General features: G+C 61.6%; 2 protein-coding genes across 5 annotated transcripts in view; one reads left to right on the top strand and one right to left on the bottom strand.

Annotated features, from left to right (window-relative positions):
• The window catches only part of CEMIP (cell migration inducing hyaluronidase 1), a 55,864-nt gene extending 43,891 nt beyond the window's left edge, over nucleotides 1-11,973 (top strand). For 2 of the 4 annotated variants that reach the window (XM_040493472.1, XM_040493474.1), the window contains exons 23-29: nucleotides 1,385-1,596; nucleotides 2,236-2,421; nucleotides 4,331-4,535; nucleotides 4,701-4,787; nucleotides 5,374-5,531; nucleotides 7,699-7,799; nucleotides 9,329-9,456. In XM_040493472.1, coding sequence (XP_040349406.1) covers nucleotides 1,385-1,596; nucleotides 2,236-2,421; nucleotides 4,331-4,535; nucleotides 4,701-4,787; nucleotides 5,374-5,531; nucleotides 7,699-7,799; nucleotides 9,329-9,456 — 1,077 coding nt within the window. Of the gene's footprint in view, nucleotides 1-1,384; nucleotides 1,597-2,235; nucleotides 2,422-4,330; nucleotides 4,536-4,700; nucleotides 4,788-5,373; nucleotides 5,532-7,698; nucleotides 7,800-9,328 lie in introns of all 4 variants that reach the window. The other 2 variants (XM_040493473.1, XM_040493471.1) reach the window with 2 other exon arrangements.
• Nucleotides 1,144-4,333, bottom strand: LOC121042287 (uncharacterized). Its single transcript, XM_040493475.1, has 5 exons — nucleotides 3,937-4,333; nucleotides 3,574-3,785; nucleotides 2,872-2,960; nucleotides 2,506-2,591; nucleotides 1,144-1,377 (listed from the first exon to the last, which is right to left on the bottom strand). The coding sequence occupies exons 1-5, from the start codon at nucleotides 4,106-4,108 to the stop codon at nucleotides 1,265-1,267; spliced, it is 672 nt and encodes a 223-aa protein (XP_040349409.1). The 5' UTR covers nucleotides 4,109-4,333; the 3' UTR covers nucleotides 1,144-1,264.
• Nucleotides 11,974-23,328: the final 11,355 nt, after the last annotated feature.

Here is a 23,328-nt window from a genome sequence, read left to right on the forward strand (position 1 = left end):
CACGCGCGGTGGGAAAATATTTTACACTGCTTTGGGTTGGAGGTTTAAATTAATCAAAATTTAAAACCCAGGTGGGTCCTCAGCCACACCGGCCACGTTTCCGGGGCTCGGGGGCCCCGTGTGGCCAACGGCCGTCGTGGGGAACAGCACCTGGGGCACGACGGAGCCGAAAATACCAACTAGCTATTATGATGCTGGCATTAGCTGTTATTGGTTGATGGTGAATAAACGAGCAAGAGGGAAGACAGCCAGGAAAACGCAGCATTAAAGTAGGGAGGGGAGTCCCGGGGCCGGCAGGGGACGTGTACGAAGAAGCTGTCCTCGCGATTACCATACAGGCGGACACTGTGGACGTCAGGACTGGAGGGTGGGGGAGAAAGGAGCCGGAAGGTGGCCTGGGGTCCGGGAGAGGCGGGAGAGTGAGCTGGTGCCGGAGAGGGGAAGGGGCCACAGGGCCAGGCGGGCACAGGGAGGCGAGGGTGCTGGCGAAACCAGGCCTGGATCTTCCCCCACACCCTGTCTCTCCCACACGCGGCTCGTCTTCTGTGCAAAAGCTCTGCCAGCACCTGCCCGGTTCTCCTGAGCGGCTACTGCTTAATTACTACTCATAATCTACCCCCTTCCCTTTACAGCTTTCGCCGCGCTGTGACATACCCTTCAAGCTTTGGTTCTCGGGACGGCCCCGTGCCACGGGCAGCCAGAGCTCCTCTTTCTGTCCCGTAGGCAGTACTGGGGAGACCACCCCTCCCTCCCGCGTGCCCAGTTTTGCGCTGCTGTGCTGGCCACGGCCATGGTGGTGTCACCTGCGCAGGGGCCGTGCCACAGGGCAGGACGCCAAGATTTCCACCGAGGCGGGCCCAAAACAACGCGGCTCTTGGGTCCCTGGGACCCGAGAGCTCGTAGTCTTGCTTTCAGGGACTCCTCTGTAGCAGGACGGCACTCCTTCGTGCAGGGCGTAGTGACACGGGGCCTGGCCACGGGGGCCAGACCTCGGGAGGCAGAGAAGGAGCGTGCCCAAAGCTGCCTCCCAGACGCAGGCAGGACAGCGGCGGGGGCGAGGGGGCTGCGTGCACAGGATTAGCCAGTTCGCTCTCCCCCCTCCTGCACGTCCCCTCCCTTCCCCGCAGTCCGCCATCTGACTGTTAAGCAGACTCCTCCCGTGTTTCCACCGCTGTGTCCCGGACGGAGCCCTTTGTTGAGAAGGTGTCCGCGGGATCGCGCAGAACGGCAATGGCCGCACCCCCAGCCGTCCATTCACGCGTCCTTAAAAGGGCTCCTCGAGAACGTTCCTTTGAAAGCGGGGCCCGTTGTCAGATGTTAACCAGACGCTCTGGAATAATCCCTTGTAACTGTCCTGTCGTGTTTCCTTTTTGGGTCCTAAAAGATGTACATTCAGGCCTACAAGACCAGCAACCTACGGATGAAGATCATCAAGAACGACTTCCCCAGCCGCCCCCTCCACCTGGAGGGGGCCCTGGCCCGGAGCACCCATTACCAGCAGTACCAGCCGGTGGTCACCCTGCAGAAGGGCTACACCGTGCACTGGGACCAGCCGGCGCCCGCCGAGCTGGCCATCTGGCTCATCAACTTCAACAAGTAAGTGGGCGCAGCCGCTCCGACGGAGCCCCAGGCAGCGGTGGTGACGCCTCGGGACCGCAGGCCGGCCCACGTCACCCCTGCAGAGGGGCCGAGGGCACCCAGTAGTCCAGAATCCGAGCCCCGGGCGGAGCCCCCCTGCCCCGGGTGTGGCCGGGCTCGGGCAGAAGCCTGGCTCCGTGGGCCTCCCTACGCCCCACGTGGGAGCGGGGGCCAGCATCCCCTCGAGGTGCAGCACGACGGCATTCCCGCCCGGATCTGGCCTCCGGCGTCGGTGTTCGGGTGCTGTCTGTGCCTGTCACTTGTCACGTGCTCCTGGGACACGGACGCCAAGCAGATGTGGAAAATGACACTGAAAGAGATGAAATGAGCCCTGAGACCGGGCTGGACCAGGAGGGGCTGAGCTGCAGGGCAGCACCCCGGCCTAGGCCCGGGCAGTGCCCAGGGAGCCCCTCGCCCCGCCAGCCACGCTCCCCGCCCCCAACACTTGGCAGCCGGGTGGTTACGCCCCCCCCCCCCCCAGCAGAAATGGAGGTGCCGTCTGGGGGAGAATTCTCTGGTCTCTCTCCAGGCGGGCCCCAGACTCTCTGAGGCCCGGACGCCCTTGCTTGTGGCCTGACCGCCCCCCCCTGCCTCTAGGGGCGACTGGATCCGAGTGGGGTTCTGCTACCCCCGCGGCACGTCCTTCTCCATTCTCTCCGACGTGCACAACCGCCTGCTGAAGCAGACATCCAAGACGGGCACCTTTGTGCGGACCCTCCAGATGGACAAGGTGGAACAGAGCTTTACGGGCAGGGGCCACTACTACTGGGACGAGGACTCAGGGTGAGGACCCCCGCCGCGGCAGGGCGGCTCGGCCCCGGGGCCGTGCCCCTGGCCCTCCCAGCAGGCCAACCCCCACCGGGTTACCTGCCGTTGACGGAGAACGCTTTCCCAGGGGCTTCGACTCAGGGGCCGAACTCAGGTTCCATCCGCCAGTGACATTTTCCAAGCTGCTAAGCTGGGGGTAAACGTTCCGTGAATAGACACGGGGATGGGAGGAAATAGGCCCATTTCAGGCAAAAAGCAAAAGCAGCTTTTCCTTAGAACGGAGGAGACACGGTCCGTTCCCTCGGGTCCTCCCAAGCCAGGGGGAGCAGATGACATCATCCCTCGTCCAGAAGGGGACAAAGAAGGGACAGAGGAAATAGCGGGGTCCTGCCCCGAGGCCACGGCACAACCTTGGCACGGCTCGTTTCGAACCCGGGTCCACCTCTCCCCAGAGCCGTCCCTCACCCTTTGCTGGACGGCACTAGGCACTGCTCAGTGGAGGGATAACAGGAATAGAGTGTCTGTGGAGAATAGGGAGCTGTCTGGTCCCCTCCCTGAAAAAGACAGTAAGTCCAACACCTCCGGAATGCCAACAATGTCCGAGCGGTGAGGCCGCTTAGAGCCATTCCCCTGGGGAGTGACCGTAAAGGATCCCTTGATGGCCGTGTTCCCTCTTGATTGCAATCAGCGATAAGGAGATACCTAGCAGGGGCACTCTCTCTCTCTTTCAGACACGGTTTTATCAATTTGATGAGAGAAAAATTAGAATTTGAAAATCAGAGGCATTAGTAAAATGCTAGGTTTGGGGGGAAATAAATAGCACCCGACTTTCACATAAATTCTAAACCACTCGTGGGGCAGACAAGGCCAAAGGTGAAGAGGGAACAGAGACTTAGGCTGGTGGCACCGCTGGAGGACAGCGCCAACCGACAAAGTCCCCAGGTGTGCCTGCCGGCCCCAGGAGGCACCGCGTAATCGCGGACGCCCCCCAGCCACCCCCCAAGACTCAGGGTACGGAGGGGCGGACCGGGGAGCCCAGCCTCTGCAGGCCGACCTCCACACCCACCGTCAGTGCCTGGTGGTGATTAGGCTGTGCTTTAATTTGGTGACACCCTTGGGGGCTGCGAGCTGGGTTACAGGACCCAAAGCACTGGGCTTTCCCAATACCTGGGGCCCCTCTGAAGTCTCGATCGGCCCCTCTGCGCGTCCAGGTGCTTCCCTGGCACGACCGGCTGTGCGGCGGTGGGTGGAGGTCGTGGCATCATGGCGCGAACCCAGCTCGCCGGGCCGTCTGGGCGCAGGCGGTTCCCAGAGAGGGGTCAGCACGGGAACAGCCTTTCGAATGCTGCAGGCGTGGGAGTCAGCCTGGAAGGTGGTTTCTGAGCAGGAGGAACGGTGACAGGTCCTAAGTTAGTGCCTCGGTTTCGTCGGCCGACCCCCTGCACCACCCCCGCGGCGTCCAGTCCTGTCCAACAAGGAGGGAAAAGATGGCAGTTTCGAGAAAAGTCTAGTGAGGAAGGCTCGCCTCCCCAGGCACAGTGACGGGGTGGCCCGACTCTGTGACCATCCTCCCATGTGGTCCCGGGTCAGTCGGCTGCTCGGAGTCCGAGAAAGCAGGGCAGTGACGGCACCTACTGGACGGGACCGTCTGAGGGTTAAGCGAGACGGCGTGTCCACTCACGGCCTGCGCGGAGCGTGGCATAGGGCACGTGCCCAGAAAGCGGTCCCCGTTGGCGTCGCGAGCTTTGACGCCCGGGTGCTCGTTTCTCTCTCGGACCGCACGTGACCCCGTGGCAGACACAGCCTGGTGGCCATCTCGTAAGGCCCGTGGGTCTCACCGCGGGGCTTGGGAGGTGACGTGAAGACAGAGGGGGAGGAGGGTGGTGAACGCCTGAGCGAGCCCGGCCGTGGCCCCCGCACGCAGGCTGTTGTTCCTGAAGCTGAGAGCCCAGAACGAGAGGGAGAGATTTGCCTTCTGCTCCGTGAGAGGCTGCGAGCGAATCAGGATCAAGGCCCTGATCCCCAAGAACGCGGGCGTCAGCGACTGCACGGCCACCGCCTACCCCAGGTTCGCCGAGAGAGCTGTGGTGGACGTGCCGATGCCCAGGAAGCTCCGTGGTGCCCAGCTGGTGAGCGGCCGTCACGTCAGGGCCCTTTCCGGACACCCGCTCGGCCCGCCCCCCCCCCGTCCCATCCTGGGGTGGCCGGGGGTGCGGGGAGGCGGCTGCCCCCGTCAGGCCGTGCCTGTGGCGCCCCCAACCCAGCCAGGGCAGCCGGTCTTACTTGCTTTCCAGAAGACAAAGGACCGCTTCCTGGAGGTGAAGATGGAGAGTTCCAGGCAGCGTTTCTTTCACCTCCTGAGCGACGTGGCTTACATTGAAGTGAGTGGTTCCGGCCCCTGCAGGGGCGCTGCTTGGCCGCAGGGGGAGGCGGTGTTATGTCCTGGGGCTGTTGTCACCGATGACCACAGGCCAGGGTTGCCCGCCACAAAAGAAACTTGTTCTCTGGCCATCCTGGAGGATGGAAGCCTCAAATCGGGGGCTCAGCAGGGCCAGGTCCCCCTAGAGGGTCTGAGACTGTCTGCCCGAGGCCTCCGCTGACGTCCCCCGGGTTGTGGACGTGGCCCCCCCCCCCCGCCCCCAGCATCTGCCTCTGTCCTCGCACGGCCTTCACCCTGGGTGTCTGGGCCCCACACCCCCTTCCTTCCTCCTATGAGGACACCCATCGCCGGATTTAGGACGGGCCCTAAACCCAGGATGACCTCATCTCAAGATCCTTAACTTAATTGCATCCGCGCAGACCTTCCAGCCAAGTAAGGTCCCTTTCCCAGCGCCCACCCACACAGAGGGCCCCGGAGAGCCGCTCGGAGAGGGTTTTGTGCTCTGAGCAGCTGCACGGACTGCCTGGCTTCAGGGTCCACGTGGGCGCCCCAAGCCCGCTCCCAGCGGTGCTGCTTTGGGCCTGTAGGTGGACGGGACGAGGTACCCCAGCTCCGAGGACGGCATCCAGATGGTGGCGATCGACGGCAGCCGCGGGCACGTGGTGAGCCACACGAGCTTCAGCAGCACCATGCTGCAGGGCGTCCCGTGGCAGCTGTTCAGTCACGTGGCGGCCATCCCCGACAAGTGAGTCTGCGTGCGTCCCCCCCACCCCATCGCGTCCGGTCTAGGGGCGCCGAGGGCGCGTTCGAGGTCTGCCTGCACCTCTGACGACCTAAAGGGTGCGGGGCAGAGAATGTAGGTCAGGCCGAGGCAGCCGGGCTGCCCACTTACAAGTGGGAAGCCTGGCCCTGGCCTCGTTCCCCGGCCAGGACACGCTTTCCCAGCATGACCTCACCCCGCCCACGCTTTCGATGCGATCCAAGTGCCGGTGGCTCTTAAGTTCTCTGGCCCACACCTCTCCCGGCACCGCCACGTCTGACAAGCTACAAGTCTCCCGTGGAACCCAACCTCGCCCTTGGCCGTCGCCTCCCAGCCCGGCCCCTCCTCCCGTTCACCGTGTTTCGGTTCATGGGCCTGAACCCTGCAGACGGCTGGACCACGGTCTGGGCGTCCTGCGTGACTCCCCCTGTCCCCTCCTCCTCTGTGACCGGGTCCCGGCCCCCCACCTGCCCGCTCACCCTCCGGCCGGGCTTGTCTATGGCTGCGAAGCAGGCCCTCCGGCTCAACCTCCTGACGGGCCAGGCCTCTGCCGCCCCAGCCTGACCCGGCCTCCCTGCCAGCTGCTGGCTTGAATTCCCCCCAGCACCTCCTGTGCCCTTTCCTAGAAATCCCTGGTAACTCCCGGCACCTTCCCAATCTAACGTGCACCTCTTTGGTGAGGTCTCTTCCAACGCAACCACAAAGTTCTGCCTCTACTAACACATGAGTCTCAGCAGCCCCGGGGACGCGGCCGTTCCCGGGCGAGGACCCGCACTTCCTCGCGCCGGGGCCACGTCTAACTCGGTTTTGTGTTTCTCGCTAAACGAGGGGTAGAACTCGCTCTCAGGGGCCACAACCAGGCACGGTGGGAAGTCCGGGTGGCTTGTCGGAACGGCCTCTGCCCTGCCACCATACTCCGTGCTGACGAGTGTAGGCGTTCACAGGCCGTGACAGTCCCATTCGGGGCAGACAGGGACACCTCCGAGCATGCAGGCTTCTGGCCCCATCAGGATGCTGTGACGCACGAGGAGCCCCGTCTGCGTCCCGCTCCTGGGAGCTAGCCCAGAGCCCAGTCTAGAGGGCACGACCTTTGTCTGGGTTCCCCCGAGCGGCGAGGCTTAGCTGTGCCAAAGGGACGTGAGCTTTTCCTCTGAACTGGAACGATGACGAAATGGCCTCCTGGGAATGGTGCCCGAGCCCAGTGCCGAGAACAAGTGTGCGATGCTCCCTCTCTCTGCTGGCTTCACCTTGCCATCCCCTGGGGCCTCGTCCCCAGGCAGCCCCAGCTCCCCTTCCTGTCCCTAGGGCTGACGAGCCCGGTGCATCTGAAGGGTGTTCCTTCTGCTCCCGAAGGGACACAAACGGGGGTGACCGCGGCTTCCAGAACCCTGTCTGCTTTTTCCGCGTCTGGACTGTGGTCTGTGGTTATGGGATTCCTGTGAGATGTGAGCCGGAAGCCCGTTGGGCTGCTGTTCCTGGGGGGTGGTGCTCCCCTCGCCTGTCCGTCCCGGCCCCGCGGGGTCTGCCACCTTGAGGCTGTGTTCCCAACCTGTGGGCCTGAACACGACCAAGGCCGGGAGCAGAGAGTCTCGCCAGGCCCCCAAGCTGGGCTTCTGCAAGTCGGGGCCCGTCCGGCTGGGCGCACGCCTCGCTCCAGGCCCCTGCGCCCCGCCTCCGAGCACGACTCACCTTGGGCCTAGTAAACTTGCCCCAATCTCCCATGTGCAAACCGGGCAGAAAGTGACGTGAACGTGGAGGTTAACACTCCCCAAGCACGCGGTAACCCCAGCTTCTGGCTTGCTCTCCTGCCGTGTTTCTATCTGGTCCCAACCCAACGGGCTGAGGACATTCGCGTTAATAAACGCAAGCCGAAGTCCCTCCTCCGTGCACCTACCCCGTCCTCTCTGGGGACAGACACGCGTGCAGGCAGCGAGCGAGCTGAGAGCAGGTGTGGGAGGTCCCCGGGTGCCGACTGCGGCCAGAGGTGTGGGAGGGAGGCCGGGATGTGGGTCAAGCATGGAAAGAGCCGGTCCGCTCGGCACGAGGGACAGGCGGCCTTTCCCCAAACCCGCAGCCGGGCCTCTGGGCGCGGCTGACTGCCCCCACCCTACCTGCTCTCCCCTCCTGGCCTCTGACACCTCCTCTCCTGCAGCTCCATTGTGCTCGTGGTGTCGAAGGGACGATACACGTCCAAGGGCCTGTGGACCAGAGTGCTGGAAAAGCTCGGCACAGATAAGAGCCTCAGGTTGAAAGGTAAGCGATCCAGACCAGGGGTCTACACTGACCGTAAGTCCAGATGCCTGGTGTGGGGGCTGCTGCTACCTCTTGCCGAGACCACAGTGCTCCCCACCAGACCCCAGGGTCCTCGACGCTAGGTGGCCTTCTGGAACGTGTGGGCCGGGTGCCGCCCATTCGCCATCCCTACACGCCAGCAGCCTCCTCCCAACGTGTGAGCCGACATGGGAAGCCACTTCCTGAGTTGTTCGCCCGTCCGCTCAGCACGGGCCCCCTCCCCTTCTCGTTAAACCAAAGCATCAGCAGGAAAGTGGCTTGATCTGCCCCCGTCCTGGCTCCCGCTACAGGGACGGGCGGGGCTCTGCCTCGTCCTCCATGTTCCAGTGGGCTGGACGCTCATACGCCCACCGTAAGGGACGTAGGGAGGGACGGAGAAACGAAAGCCCGAGGCATCTCTGCGGCTTGTCCGAGGTCCCTCGGTGCTTCTGCGGTGAAGCCCAGCATGACCCTCGTCACCGTCACCGCGGAGCCCAGGGGAGGCTGGGAGGGAGGTGGAACAAGCCCGCAGACGCTAACGTCCGCTGGGGTCCACGCGTGGTGCCCGGCTGTGCACCTGCTGAGCTCGCCGCGATTGCTGCGCGTTCACGGGTCACGGTGCCATTGCTTCCGTCTGGGATGGAACCAGACGCTTAAGTAACTTGCCCAAGATCAGAATTTGGATCCGAACGCTTCTAACCCAGAGCTCAGCTGCCACGCCATCCTGTGAGGAGCATCAAAGCTCGTGGCCCGTCATGTGGGACGTCAATTCCTAGCAGCTCCCACGGGAAAGCCCGGAGGCCCTTCCCTGGAGCCAAAAGAGAGCCCCAAGAACAGAGAAGTATCTTCTCGGGCTCAATCCTGGACTCATCTTGGGGCCTCTGCCTTTTTAACTAAGACCCTGTTGCCAAAAGCTGACGTAGGTGAGGTGATCTGAGTGGCGTCTTCCCAGAGGTGGCACGTGTGTGCCGCCCGCCAGGCCGGGCCGATCCCGAGTGTGGACAGAGAGCCCCACGCCCCTCCCTCGGTTAAGCTCCGAATGCAAGGCAGGCTCACTGCGTGGGGCCTAGACGTCTAGTCTGGCTGCACCACTTACTCTGAACCCTTGGACGGAGTCCTTCCAAAGCCACGGCACGTTGGAGCTGGGAGAGGTCCTGTAGCTGAGCGTCATCCCTCGTGTGACTGGCTGACTGACGGGGGACGCTGGGCTTCAGAGAGGCACAGGGACTCGCTGGTGATCAGAGGCTCAGCCCAAAGGCAGCCGGGGCCCCGGGGGGGGCCTCCTGTGCAAAGCAGGGCCACCACCCCGCACGGCCGACCGGAGGCTCGGGTGAGACCCTGTGTGCCCCTCGCAAATGACGTCATCGGGCGCAAAGCTACTCCCGGGGAGGCAGAGCCCGGGGCGGCTGGGAGAGGGCGCCTGGAAATGCCTGCAGGGAAGGGCGATGGGAGGCCTGGCGGGAGCCGCTCTCTTGGGGTTTCTGTTCATGTGACTCACTCCTGCTTTCCAGAGAAAATGGCGTTCGTTGGCTTCAAAGGGAGCTTCCGGCCGACCTGGGTGACTCTGGACACTGAGGACCACGGTGCCAAAATCTTCCAAGTGGTGCCCATCCCCGTGGTGAGGAAGAAGAAACTGTGAGGACGCCAGCCACCTCGTGTCGCTCCGCAGTGGACGGTGGACTCTTGGCCGCGGGCCAGGCGGGACGGCTGGCTCCCCCTGGGAAGGGCCGGGGGCAGCCCTGACGGGCGGAGGGGAGGGTATCAGAGACCCTGGCGCGGCCACCCGCCCCCACTCCAGCGTCTCCCTGCGGCCCCCGGGGGGGGGCAGCCGACCTTCCTTCCTGCAGCCTCTCAGGTGCTTCTCTCCTACCTGTGCCTCTTCAGGGGGGGGGGGGGGGCGCGGGGGCCACGCAAGGAGACCCGAGCTGCACTGGCGGCAGGAGCCCTGACCCAGCCGTTCACAGACCCCGCGCTCTCCAGCGCGCACGGCAGGCTGGTCGATACGGGGGGGAAAGGGAGCCGTGAGCAGACACCAACCTTCAAGGGGTTGGGAGCCGGCGTGTACACGGAGCCGGCCAGCACGGGACCAGCTCCCCTCGGGGGACGGGCAAGCCCTACCTCTGGAGGGTTCACCCGACCGTTCAGGAGGCCTCGGGTCCCGGGATGGGGGGGGACGAGGTGACTTTTAGAGGCCCTCTGCGTTCTGAGACCACACTGCACGCAGAAGCCAGCGGCAGACGCGAGGGTGCCGTGTGGCTGGGCGCCCTGGGCCATGAGGGCGGAGCTGCGGGAGGTCCGGCCTGGGGTCCAGGCTCGCAGGCTGCAGGACGGGCGGGCTCAGAAGAAGACCAGGCCAGGATCCCGCGTGCTCGGGTGGGTCAGGACACGGCCTGCAGGACGAGGAAGGGGGCGGGCACCTTGCAGGGCGGGCTCGGGCAGCCCCCCCGCCACCCAGTAGCTCGGAGGTGCTCCCACCTGCTGAAGCTGCTGACCGCTGGGTCACCCTGTGCCTGCAGCTTGCTGGCCCACCCAGCGAGGCCACACGTGCAGGGGCGGGGGGGGGGGGTGCCGGGCCGAGGTGCCCAGAGCACTGAGCACCTCCTGGCCCCAGGGAGGGCTGGACCAAGTCGAGGGAAGTGAGCTCCTACCTGGGGCCTCATTTGTTCTTTATCCCGAGACCCGGGAGCGTGCTCTCACCTCAGGAGCCCGAGGTTTCAGAGTCGGAGAGGACCTTAGGGTACGTCCAGTCCAAGACCCTCCTTTCACGGAGGCGGCGTGTGAGACCCCGAGATGGGTTAGAACCACGCGGCCAGGCCGGGCCGAGAGGCCCCCCGCCCAGCACCTGCCGCCACACCACATTGCCTCAACAACTGGCCCCGGGCGCTGAATGGGGACGAGTCCCCTGAAAAGGTCATCAGAATAGAGAGAATTGGCCGATGGCTGTTTCCCTCCAGGCCCACTGCCCGCCCCGCAGGTTGGGGCGGCCCTGCGGCCCCCGCTTGTCCTGGTGGCCACGGCCGTCCCACTGGTGCTACCCGAGTGCAGGAGCACAGGTGCAGCCCAGGGCACGGTGGCGGGGCTCGCGTCAACGCTTTGGGTGAGCCGGCTCGGCTGCTGGGGTCGGGGGCTCGCAGCTACCCGCTGACCCCTGAGCTGTCTGCCTCGCCCACCCTCCGCCCTGCAGGGAGCTCAGAGAGCCCCTGAGGGAGGGGACCCCTTCTGGGGTTCACACTCTCCCGGGGGGCCCCAGGGTCACGCCGAGCTGCATCTCCCCCTTTCCTGCGCCAACCACACACTCTTCGCAACTCTTCTTTCGAAGACGGCCTTCTCTGCCCCCTCTGCAGCCGCGGCCCTCGGGAGGGGTCCCCTCCCCAGGCTGAGCCGACTGTCAGAGCAGTTTCCCGGAGCACGGTCCGTCCAGCTGCTGGGAGGCGAAGGTGGGACACGGCAGGGGCCGTGCTCCCGGGAGAAACCTCTTCCACGCAGATTCCCGGCGACGGGTGGGGAGGGGAGTCGTGACCTCCTGTCCCCGTCTGCAGTTCTGTTGAGTTTTTCAAACTCTGTCGACGCGAGGGTCTCACACTGTGAACCAGCTAGGGTGGGGTCGCTTCCGGTGGCCGGGAGTGTGGATGGTCTTTGGTTCGGTTGGTTTCAGAGAGCGTATCTGTTTGAAAATGCTCAGAGTTGTACACACGCCCAGCAGCTCAGGGTCCGTGCGCGCACTCTCCCTCCGACGCCGGCCAGCAAGGGCCAGGGGCCCGGCGTGCTCTTGGTGGCACACGTTTTCTCACCGCCTGGAAAATCGCTCCCACAGTTCTGTCTGTCGGCGTCCAAATGAGTTAGGCCCTCTGGGGCGAGCCACACTCCCCTGAAATGCCGGTCTCTTTCCTGTTGCCGAAACGGCTGGTCCTTTTTCGGGAATTAGATGTTTTGTTCGTAAATGTTTCTCATAGGTGTTGCCACGAACAAAGATGTGTTTTCTATTTATTTATTATGTATGCACTTGGAGAAGTCGTCGTGGGAGAAATGGATCGTCCTAAATGTCACGTTCGGGGATGTCCTTTGGACCACGTACCCGGAACCTTCTGCTGGTGGCAGAGGGCGCTGGCTGTGGTTTGGAAAACCTTGTACCATAGTAAACATACAAAGGATCTCAGCCTCCCGCCTCTGTTTTCCATTAAAGGGGCCTCGTTTTAAGCCAGATATTTAAGCAAAAATGAGACCGATGAAATCCCTCCCGCCCCCCCGTCCGCCTCTCTGTCACTTCCAAGAATTATTCATATGTTAATGTCCTACCTTGTCCTGCTCTCCGGGGCGCCCACAAGAGCCGGTGCAGCTGGTCCTGTGGGAGAAGAGGCATTCGTTCATGTGACCGGCCATGCCCAGGACGCGCCCTGCCCTCCTCACCCCCAAGCCATCAGTAAGCCCTCAGGGCAGCACTGTCCCCCGGGGGAAAGCCAGGAGGGGCCAACAGGGCCTTGGCTGGAAGCAGGACCGTCTCCTCCTCCTGGAGGCCACGCACAGTGTCTGAGAACAGCGTAGAAGTGGGGGGTGGGAAGGTAGGTCCAAACCAAGCTGTCAGGCAAGAGTGGCAGAGGCAGGCTAGAGCGGTCCCCTCGGCCACGCTGGGAGGGGCCCACAGGATCGGAGGGGGAGAAGGTGAGACGCAGAGCCTAGAACGGGGAGACCGGGGAGTGTTCTAGAACTGCACTGCCCGGCTGGCAGCCACTAGCCACGCGTGGCTAAATTCGAGTTAATTACAAGTTAAATACAATCAAAAGTTCAGTTCCTCCAGCCCACGTGGCTAGTGGTGGCCGTCCCGGATGGGGCAGGTCTAGCACACGCTCCCATCAGCGGGCGCCTGGCGGCTCAGGCGGTGAGCGTCCGACTCTTGACTCCTGATTTCAGCTCAGGTCACGATCTCACGGGTCGCGGGTTCGAGCCCCGCGGTGAACTCCGCGATACAGCGCGGAGCCTGCTTGGGATCCTCTCTCCCCCTCTCTGCCCCTCCCCATTTGTTCTCTCTCTGTGTCTCTCAGAATAAATTAAAACGTAAAAAATAAATAAAACATTTCCATCACCACAGAGAACTCTTCTCTTGGCGGCTTCTAGAGGGCTCTCAGGGCTCAGTGTGTGTGTGCGTGCGCGCTCAGTCCACCGAAACGGGTTGGCATCAGGCTGTGGTATCGAGGTGCCAGTGAACAAGTCCGGTGGACCAGCTCGGACACCCGTGTTGGTGGGCGGGGGACAAATCCGACACCCCGCCCTGGAGGAACGTCGCCTGGAGGCATCACATTTGAACATTCATCCAGTAAATGTCTCAGCACCTGCTGGGTGCCAGGCACGGCACACAGGGGACACAAAAGACGCCCATGGAGGACAGGTGTCAGGGCTCCGGGGACAGGGACGAACCGTCCTCACCTGCAGCGGTCGGGGATCAGTAGGGGCTGGAGGCGCCCGGAAGTCAGGGGCGGGCGAGGCACGGCCCGGCACAAGGGAAGTGAGCAGAGGTGCGGGCTTGAGGGTGGAACGGCGTGCGGGAGGCAACGTGGGGGAGCCGGTTCACCACTTGGACACCCGCACACGTGCTGCTTCAGCGACGCGGGAACGGCCCCCGTGGGAGGGCTGGGACGGAGACCCTGGGCGGCTAAGGAGCGGGAGGGCGGGCTCAGGGACCCTTCAACAGTCACTGATGCCCACAGGGAAGTCCCCATACGAGAGCTTGGGCCCCAAGCCCCGTGCCTGCTGACAGGCCAGCCTGGAGGGGAGAGGCGGGAGGGGCTTCTGCGGAAGGAGCAGGAAGTAACGAGGAAGGGCGGGATGAGGGAACAGCGCTTGCGGGGCCTGGCGGAGGAGACACCGTAGGAAGTGGTGGGGGCGGGCTGTTCCACAGACTGGAGGGAAGAAGGGACGGGTGTCCACGCAGAGATACCCAGTGGTGGCCTCGAGGGGTCAGAGTTCATAGCATCTGCTCCAAACGCAGGGGCATGGAGTCTGCAGCAACAGTCCCTGTATCCACGTGACAGACGCGGCTGGGTGTGCAGGCTGACCCCCACCTAGGGTCCTGTCTGCATCTCTGGCCCCATCACCCACTGCTGCTTCCCGGGCCCCAGGCACACAGGAATCTCATCACGTCTCGCCCACCCAAAGCACTTGGTGTCCCCGCAGTGTGACATGTGACCCGTTCCCTGTACCAGGCACACCCTTCCCTCCTCCTCCTCCACTCGCCGCGTGCCTGCCCTACTCTCTCCAAGGTTGAGTTCCACGCGAAGGCGTCTCTGACCCACCCCTGGCCCCGTGGACCTTCCTCCTTCCTTCCCCGGGGCCCAGGGCCCCGAGCCACCACAGCCCACACCCTGCCACCAGAGGCCACTAGCCCCTTCCGCCAGCCTCCCTCAGGGCGGGCCATCTGACTTCCCACGTGGGGCAGAGTTGTGCTCTATAAACGTTTCATCGAGGGGCGCCTGGTGGCTCAGTTGGTTGAGCATCTGACTCTTGGTTTTGGCTCAGGTCACGATCTCGCGTTTGTGAGATCGAGCCCCAGGTGGGGCTCTGCACGGAGTATGGAACCTGCCTGTGATTCTCTTTCTCTCTCCACCCCCCGCCCCTGCTCACACTCTTGCTCTCTCAAAAAAAAAAAAAAAAAAAAATTAGGGGCGCCTGAGTGGCTCAGTCGGTTAAGCATCTGACTCTTCCTTTCGGCTCAGGTCACGATCTCACGGTTCGTGAATTCTAGCCCCATGTCGGGCTCTGGGCTGACAGCATGGAGCCCGCTTGGGATTCTCTGTCTCCCTCTCTCTCTGCCCCTCCCCCGCTCGCTCGCTCTCTCTTTCTCTCTCTCAAAAATAAATAACCTTTAACAACAACAAAAAAAATGTTTTATAAACGCATCATTGAAGGTCGAATGATGGCACGGGCAGACCCCTCTCCTCCCTCTGTCCAGGGGGCCAGGACCCAGCTGCCCTCCGACCCCGCTCTGAGCTCCCCTGCCCCAGAGGCAGGAAAGGAGTGGGAAGTGAGGGGGGAGGACGACCCCCCCGGGAAGGGCAAGCACAGGGGCTCGCCTCAGAGATGTGCGGCCACCCACACAGAGGACGTCAGCAGGGCGCATCAAATGGGCTTTGATTTCCAGCACAGACTAATGTTATATTTATACCGGACCGTAGTCTATTAATATGCAATAGCATGGTGTCTAAAAAAGACCAATCGCACACACCCTAACTTTAAACTACTTTACAGCTAAAAAATGCTGGCGATCGTTCAGGGCTTCAGGGAGTCATAAGCACCGATCACAGATCACCACAACACAGACAGTAATGGTGAGCCAGTCTGAAATATTGCGACAACCACCCACACGTGACGCAGACGCACGAAGTGAGCCACGGCTGTTGCGACAGTGGAGCCACGGACTTGCTCAACCCCGGGTCACCGCAAACCTTCCGTTTATGAAAATGTGCAGGATCTCTGAAGTGCGACAAAACGGGCCGGTAACAGTGCTAAGAATCGAAGACCTCCAGAACCCATTAAGAAAATGAAATTAGGGGGAAAAAAATGAAATTAGGGTCACCTGGGTGCTTCCGTAGGTTGAGCGTCCGACTTCGGCCCAGGTCACGATCTCGCGGTTCGTGGGTCCGGGCCCGTGTCGGGCTCTGTGCTGACGGCTCGGAGCCTGGGGCCTGCTTCGGATTCTGTGTCTCCTTCTCTCTCTGCTCCTCCTCTGCTCACATTCTGTCTTTCTCAAAAATAAACAATAAAAAAAGGTTTTAAAAATTAAAGAAAACAAAATAATTTGCGGACCACGGGTTTACATCATTAACGTCGGCGGCCTAGGTGTCCTCAGTGTTGGGGGGTCACCTCTTCTCTCAGTAGTTACATGAACCTGCTGAAGGTCCCCTGATTGGGAGAAACTCAGTGACGCCCCTCACTGCCAAGTCCTGCGCACACACACCCACGAGCCTCCACTGCTCCCGTGCCCGGCTGGCCTCCGCTTTGGACCTCCCTGTCTCCCCTGACAGAGCCGTCCCCTTTCTCCACTATGCGATGACCTCAGTGGGGAACACGGCCTCTTTCCTTCTGGATCTCCCCAAATTACATGGACACAGGGAGGTCACTTGTAGCAGAATTTTGCTGAGGGCTTGGGAATATGGCAGAGCAGCCATCTAAAACAGAAAATGAGTCATCATGATGGAACGGTAGGCACGGGGGTCTCTTCCGAGGACCAGTCTGCAGGGCGGGGCCTGTCGGGGGAAACAGGTGACAGACTGTTACCCACATTCTGCAGGAGGGCTCGCGAGAGAGAGGCCCCGTCACCTCCCTCCAGACCGGGGGACAGAAGGCAAGAGACGCTGCCGGGGCGGGGTTCCCTGGTGGATATCCCAGAGTGGACGGTGCTGGGCACTTTCTCCTCTCTCAAGGGGTGCACCCCCCGAGCCAGGGGAGGGGTGCCAAGAGAACCCCTCGTGGGGAGGCGGGGATATTTGCGGGAAAGACAAGACCGACATTTCCCTTCTCAGCTGCACGCTCGCTGAGCCCCAAGCTGACTGGCCACCCGGCTGGGGCGGAGCGGGAAGAGTGTCCTCTGGACGGCTGTCTTGGTTCCCCGTCACTCGGGAAGGCAGAGGCTGAAGATGCCTGTCCCCTCACTGGGGTATCTGGAGGTGGACGCAGTGAGGCCGCCGTTCCCGGGTGAACAGAGGGCGGCCTCTGGATACACGCATTCACTTCCACCTCTGAGCCGGGAAGGATGCACGAGGCTTCCCGTGAGCCACGCACACGCCACGGACCTTACCCGCAAGCGTCGTGAGCTAGCTCGAAGGGACCCCGGCCCAAAGGGCCACCTGCTCAGATGGCGGGATCTTTCCAGGAAGAGGTGATGGGCTGCCCCCAGAGGCAGGAGCCGAAGGACAAAGTGGTCTCACCAGTATTCGACTGGAAAACACACTGCTCAGATCAAAGTCGAAAGGACAGTATCTGGGAATAATCCGGAACACGTCTCAAGCCAAAGACCGTGAGGGAGGGTGCCCAAGGACAGTGTGCAATGACACAGGCTGGGGAAGCCTTGTGGCCCCCCCTCCTCCAACCCCCCACTCTGGGCCCCACCCTGCAGGAGCCAGCGGGGCTGGGGCTGGGGAGGGCTCAGGACGCGGAGCAGGGAGACAAGAGGGAGGGCCGATGGCCCCCATTCCCTCCTGCAGGGGCTCAAAGAGAAGGCGGAGGTGGGGGACAGCAGCGGGGTGCAGGTGACCTGGCTCTGGGGGCAAGAGGAGAAATCCCTGGTTTGTAGCATTTGCTGAAGCCCATGGTGTGAATGTCCCGACGCGGCCAACGTGGCCGATGCCAAGCTGCGGAGCCCCGGGTCCCTGCCAGTCTGAGCACCGGAGCCCCGGGTCCCCCGGTCTGAGCACTGGTTCTCACAAGCCGATACTCGCTGGCTCGGCTCACCGAGGCAGAAGGCCGAGGCGGCAGGGCGCCTTGAAGGCAGCGCGGAGAGAAACAGGAAAGTCCCCGCCAGTCCGGGCCCTTCAGCACATCAATCAGAGAGAGGAAGGCGGAGGACAAGGATTAGACTCCCCTGGAAGGTACCAGGTCATCTCCTGGCCCGCTGACTTCCAGCGGGTTGGGCCGGCTGGAGGCACCCTCAGGAGATGGGAGGGAGGCTCGGGGAATTAATGTCACTGCTTCCCTCTTTAACAGGGCCCTGCGGGCGGGTGCTATCCTCCTAAGGAACACGGGGCTTGGGTCAGCACGCTTTACCACCGTCTGGCCGAAGCCCAGTAACCGCCTCCCTCCCTCCCGGCACCCCCAGGCCCAGGGCTGCTGACCCGCTCCTTGCTGGGGCCCTAAACTTTATTCACGTGACTTGCAAATGGCCCCTTCGTGAAGTGATCCTTACTAAGGCTTCCCGCTGGACTCCACTGATAACTTTATACACGAGACGCCCTTCCGAAGTTTAAGTGGGGAGAAAAGGAAAATACCAGGAGAAAAACAGGAAGGGACCACTCACAAAGGAAAACAGACAAATGGTGCATAACTACGCTTACAAATTCAACCTCACTGGCAATGGTAAGATGCAAACTCAAACAACAGTGAGATGCTACTAATCACCCATCAAACTGAAAATATGAAAAAGGATGCTAAGGGCCAGAAGGAATGGACACTCTTCGATGGTGACCAGAGAATTTGGTACGAGTTTTCCATAAAGCAATTTACCGTTATGTAAAGGTGGTCTGACGATGTGTGCAAAGTTGGGCTCCAAAACTCTATCCCAAGAAAGGGCTACTGGGGTGCATGAGGATCTGTGACAAGGACATTCGCTGCCGCGTTTTGCACAGTAATAAAGAAACTCTGAGACAACTGTATAGTCAGTAATCAGAAATTGGCTAAACTGAGGTTCCCTTTCCCAAAACAAAGATTAAAAGTGACTGTTGAAGGGGGCACTGGGGGGCTCAGTCAACTAAGCATCGGACTTCAGCTCAGGTCATGATCTCACGGCTCGTGGGTTCGAGCCCCGCGTCGGGCTCTGTGCCGACAGCTGGGAGCCTGGCGCCTGCTTCGGATTCTGTTTCCCTCTCTCTCTGCCCCTCCCCTGCTCACACTCTCTCTCAAAAAAATAAACATTAAAAACACTTTTTTTTTAAGAAGTAACGGTAGTTTAGGAAGTATTTAGCATTGTGCATCAAGACCCTTGGAAACAGTCCTTGTCTGTGACCCACTAATTACTTGTGGGGAACTTACCCTAAGCCAACAGAGTTTCAGCGTAAAGACGTTCATGACGGCATTCTTTGTAATCTAGTCACCCGACAGGGTCAGAGCCTCAACGTCCGGCTACGTGGGAATGGCTACACCCATTACAGCCTCACGATGAACTACTAGTCCTCGTGGAGAGACTACTTCCATAGTGTGTGAGGGCACCCCGCTCACCGGCAGAGTCAGCTGCAGAATCCCCGTGGGTTCTGGAAGTCACGCAGTATTACAGGCCAAAGAGCTGAGAGCTCAACTGGCCAACTTTCCCCACATTTGACGTGTTCACACTCACATGCACACGCATGCACACATACCCACGCACACACTCACATACACACACGCACACACTCACGCACAGACACACACGCACACATATACACACACATGCACACACTCACACATGTGTGCACGCACACACACTCTTGCACACATGCTCTCACACACGTAGTCACATACATACACACGCACACACATACACACACATGCACACACTCACACATGTGTGCACGCACACACACTCTTGCACACATGCTCACACACACGTAGTCACATACACACGCACGCACATGCACGTGCGCCCTCTGGCTCTGCTCCCCCCCTTACCCGGGGCCACACTCCCACAGCCACAGCCTCTGTCTCCATCCTGGCCCTGCCCCCTCAGGCCCCTGGGCCTTTGCATCTCCTCCTCCCTTACCTCTTCCCTCCCTCCTGGTTCTGCATCTCAAAAACCCAAAGAACAATCTGGCAAAGCCCAAAAACAAAAAGGCAAACTCCTCCCCAGGGGGCTGTTCTGGCCCAAGGGTGACGCAGAGAAGTGACAGGTACGTCCTGGCCCACCACATGCACTGATTAAAAATTAGAAGGGGGCGCCCAAAGGCAGAAAACACCACCCTCCTCCTCAAGAGGTTCCAATGGAGGAGCAAAGGCCTCAGGAGTGTGTGAGGAAGGTTCTGCGTCAGGGGTCTAGGGACTTGCTTTGCACTGGAAATGAGTCCCTCTTGTCCTGCTTCCTCCAGACCCTGGGATGTAAATCTGAGGCCAGGCCGAAGTCCTCACCTCTGTCTAGAGAAGGGGTGAGGGACGTCAGATACGGCACTCAGGGCCACCACGTCGGGGCTGAGGCGGGAGGCAGGGACCAAAGAGGCCCCGTGTGTCCAAGCCCCCACCGAAGCCACCCCCCGCCCCCCGCCCCCCGGAGGAGGAGTGCCTGCCGGCTGGCCGGGAAAAGCAGGTGCACAGCCGAGCAGACGTCCCCTGAAATTCCCAACATTCCGGACGGCAGCCCTCCTGGCCCAGAGTGTTCTGGACTCTGGACTCGTGGGCTCGGACGCTGCATCTCGGAAACTCCGGCCGCCCTCTCTGGAGGAAAAATAGTTGGCCTGGGTTGGCCCGGCACGGCGCTCCAAGACTGGAACCCGGTGCAGGCTGGCTGCTCAGGTCCAGAGCAGCAGGCTTGCGCGTGGACAGGGGTCAGTTCAACGACGCCTGCGGGGAGCTCACCACGTGGCCTTGGCTGCAGCTCACGGGTCCCCAGACGCGGGACCAAGTGGAGAAGGCCTGTGACACCTGGTGGGACCTCCCGAAATCGGCCCATGGGAAGTCCCCTCGTCCAGCAAACCCTGGATCTGCGTCCCACCCAGGACCCAGGCAGCTGTGGCCCGGGTCCGTCCCCCTTTTCAGGGTGGAGCCCCTGCCGGAGGCCCCGGGGCCCCTCAAAGATCTGGGAGCGCTACACCAAGTCGGTGGGAGAGTGGCCGCTCGCGCCGCCGGAAAGCCAAAACGGACGCAGACCGCTGCGCTCCTAGCTGCAGTGTGCTGGGCGGATGTCTGCACTCCTTCCAGAACAGTCTCTGTGGCCCAGGCGGTCTCCCATCCCCCCTTCCCCTCAGGGGGCTGTGCTACAGCGGAAAGGAGCCCGGCGTCCAGGGGAGGCCCCGGGGCCAGGCCATCCGGCCTCATCCCAGCTGTGCTTCGGCGGTGGGAATGGTTTGCACGTGTTGAAGGCGGCGCTACGCGGCCCCGCGGGCCCCGCGAGCGAACCGAGCGAGGGACGCTGGGGCACGAGTGAGATCGAGGGCGCGAAGAGCCCGCCTGCGCCGGGGTCTCCGAAAGCGGGGTACCCCGCCGAGCACCTCTTCCCGTCTCGGGCAACCCCTCGCGGCGTGCCCTTGGGAGAAATACTTACCTTCTCTGGGCCTCGGTTTCCTTGCGTGTAAAACGGGGGCGGTAACACGGCACCGGCCGCCCGGGGTCGCCGTGGGGACGAAGTGCGCTCGTGCGCGTTCCACGGCGCGGCGGGGAGTCCGTCGGGGTCCGGGAGCAAGTCGCGGCGGAGGCGCGTTCAGGCGCTGCGGGGCCCGACTCGGCAGGTGCGGACTCCGGGAGCCGCTCTTTAGAACCGGAGGGGCGGGGTCGGAGCGCGGGCGGACGCCGGTCTCTGCCGCCCCCTAGTGGACACGCCCCTCACTGTTAAAGGCCCTCGTGGCTTTAGGCGGCCCGGCCACGTGACTGCAGGAGCGGGGTCCTGGCTCTAGGGGCGCGGGGTGCAGCCGTCCCACCTCACTGACGGGGTCCTGTGAAGGCAGCGGCGCCCCTCTCCGCTGGCCCTGCCACAGCGGGTTCCAGGGCGAGGCAGGGCGAGGCTCCCCGGAGGCGGGGAAGGGAAGTCCCAGCCGTGGTTCCGGTCGCCGTCATCACCCTCCTCCTCGGCCCCCAGGCCCCGAATGAACTTGAGCGTCCCACTCAGCGACTGCCCTCCTCGGGGCCTCTCCCTGCAGACCCGCAGTCCCGGGCTCTGTGCTCCCCCTGGGGAAAAGCCTGACCTGTGCCCACCCCAGAGGCCCTAGGGCGCTGGGCGCTGGCCTCACCACGGGCAGACACTCCTTCACCGGGGTTTGAGGCCAAAGGGTTACTGCTACCTTCAGCAAAGGACACACACATTACCCACGTCAGAGACGGCAGACCCCCGTCCTTGACCTCCCTGGAGCCAGACTCCTCCAGAGGCTTCATCTCAAACGGGCCCTCGGCGCCCAGTGTTAGCGGAGGATCCAGCTAAGTGGGTCCAGCAGCTGCTTGGGAGCCCTGCCATCCGAGTCCTGGGCCTGCCTTCGGCCAGAATCCAGTTTGGGAAGAACACCCGGTCCCCCATCAGGCTCCTCTCGAATTTTTCCCATCCAGCGACCCCTCACTCAGCCCGGGTCAGCACATGATTTTTAACAGAATCCACCAGTAAATGAAGAGGTGAAAGATAACAAATCAATTCCGGGGCGCCCGGGGGGCTCAGGCAGTTGAGCACTGGCTCTTGTTTTCGGCTCAGGTCACGATCCCAGCGTCATGGGATCAAGCCCGGCATCGGGCTCTGTGCTGAGCATACAGCCTGCTTGGGATTCCCTCTCTCTCTCTCTCAAACTAAAAACAAAATAATCCCTATTTAAAAAAAAATCATTTTGGGGGCCCCTGGCTCAGTCAGTTGAGCGTCCGACTTCAGCTCAGGTCATGATCTCACTGTTCGTGGGTTCCAGCCCCGCATCGGGCTCTGTGCTGACAGCTCGGAGCCTGGAGCCTGCTTCGGATTCTGCGTCTCCCTCTCTCTCTGCCCCTCCCTCGCTTGCACTCGGTCTCTCTCTCTCTCAAAAATAAACAAACATTAAAAAAAAAATTCTTTTTTAACATTTTCACAGGAGGGAGTGACTTTTAGTAAGTGCAGAGAACACAAAAACTCCTTAGTAATCAGAGGCATACAAATTAAATTACTGTTTTCTCTCTATTGGACTCTGGCTGGCATGTAGGTCATCAGTTGAGTATTTTTTGAACAAATAAATGCATTGATGAATACAGCTACCAAATCGTTCAGCGTCCGGCTGAGAGAGGATCCGACTCGCCACCCTGGTGCGTGGGGCCCACCTCTGGCGCGGATGGCCGTGGCCACGCCGGGGTGGGAACGGGGTAGGGTCACTCGTGCGAGCACGGTGGGTGGAAGCAGACGGTCCCCGAAGGGGATGCGGACAGGGAGACAAAGCTGGGCACCACGGTCTGGCCCGACTTGCTCCACGCCGGCAGTCCGTAAAGTCGGCTTAAGGCACGGCAGAAGCAGGGGACGTCGCGCAGCCGCTAAATGTCAAACACGGAGTCCGTGCGCCACCACGGAAACTTGATTACAGTATGACGCCAAGTGGGAAAGGCTGAAAACAAAATTCTCTTCCCGCTGTGACGACGGCCGTGTGAACACAAAGTGCACAGATAATGTTCTGGAAGGAAGCGTGGTCGAATGAAAATAGCTTCAAGAGCTGGGTGGCGTGTGGGTAGCTGAGTTCTTCCTTTTATAGGGATCTTTTAACGTCGCCGTCATATTATCTCAGCAAAAACAAGAATTTCAGTTCTTGGTCTGAGAGCAAGAACCCAGGAAGTCAGGGAAAATATGACCTTTTAAAACAGAGGACGTGCTGACGGAGGTCTGCTGGACCCCGTGCTGGTGTGGCGTGGCCTCACTCTTCACCTTGATCCCCACTCTCCGATTCTGCCTTTAACGCTGTCAACTTTTGTCAGCTTTTTCGCATTTACTTAATTTTTTAAATACAGTGTTAAAACAGTATTTGCATTGGGTGCTGTGCCTTGTGAAATCTGTACCTCATGTGCTTGCAACACGCACCCCCCCCTTGCCCGCTGGTGCCCTAGTCCCGCCTTGGCCAGAGCAGCTTCCCTGTGGCCCTTCCTCCTGCAGACACGGGAGGCAACGTGGTTTTCAGAGTGGAGCAGAAAGGGACGCCCC

The sequence above is a fragment of the Herpailurus yagouaroundi genome, unplaced genomic scaffold (assembly GCF_014898765.1).
Source record: "Herpailurus yagouaroundi ecotype Mexico unplaced genomic scaffold, PumYag 185, whole genome shotgun sequence".
Classification (NCBI taxonomy): Eukaryota; Metazoa; Chordata; class Mammalia; order Carnivora; family Felidae; genus Herpailurus; species Herpailurus yagouaroundi.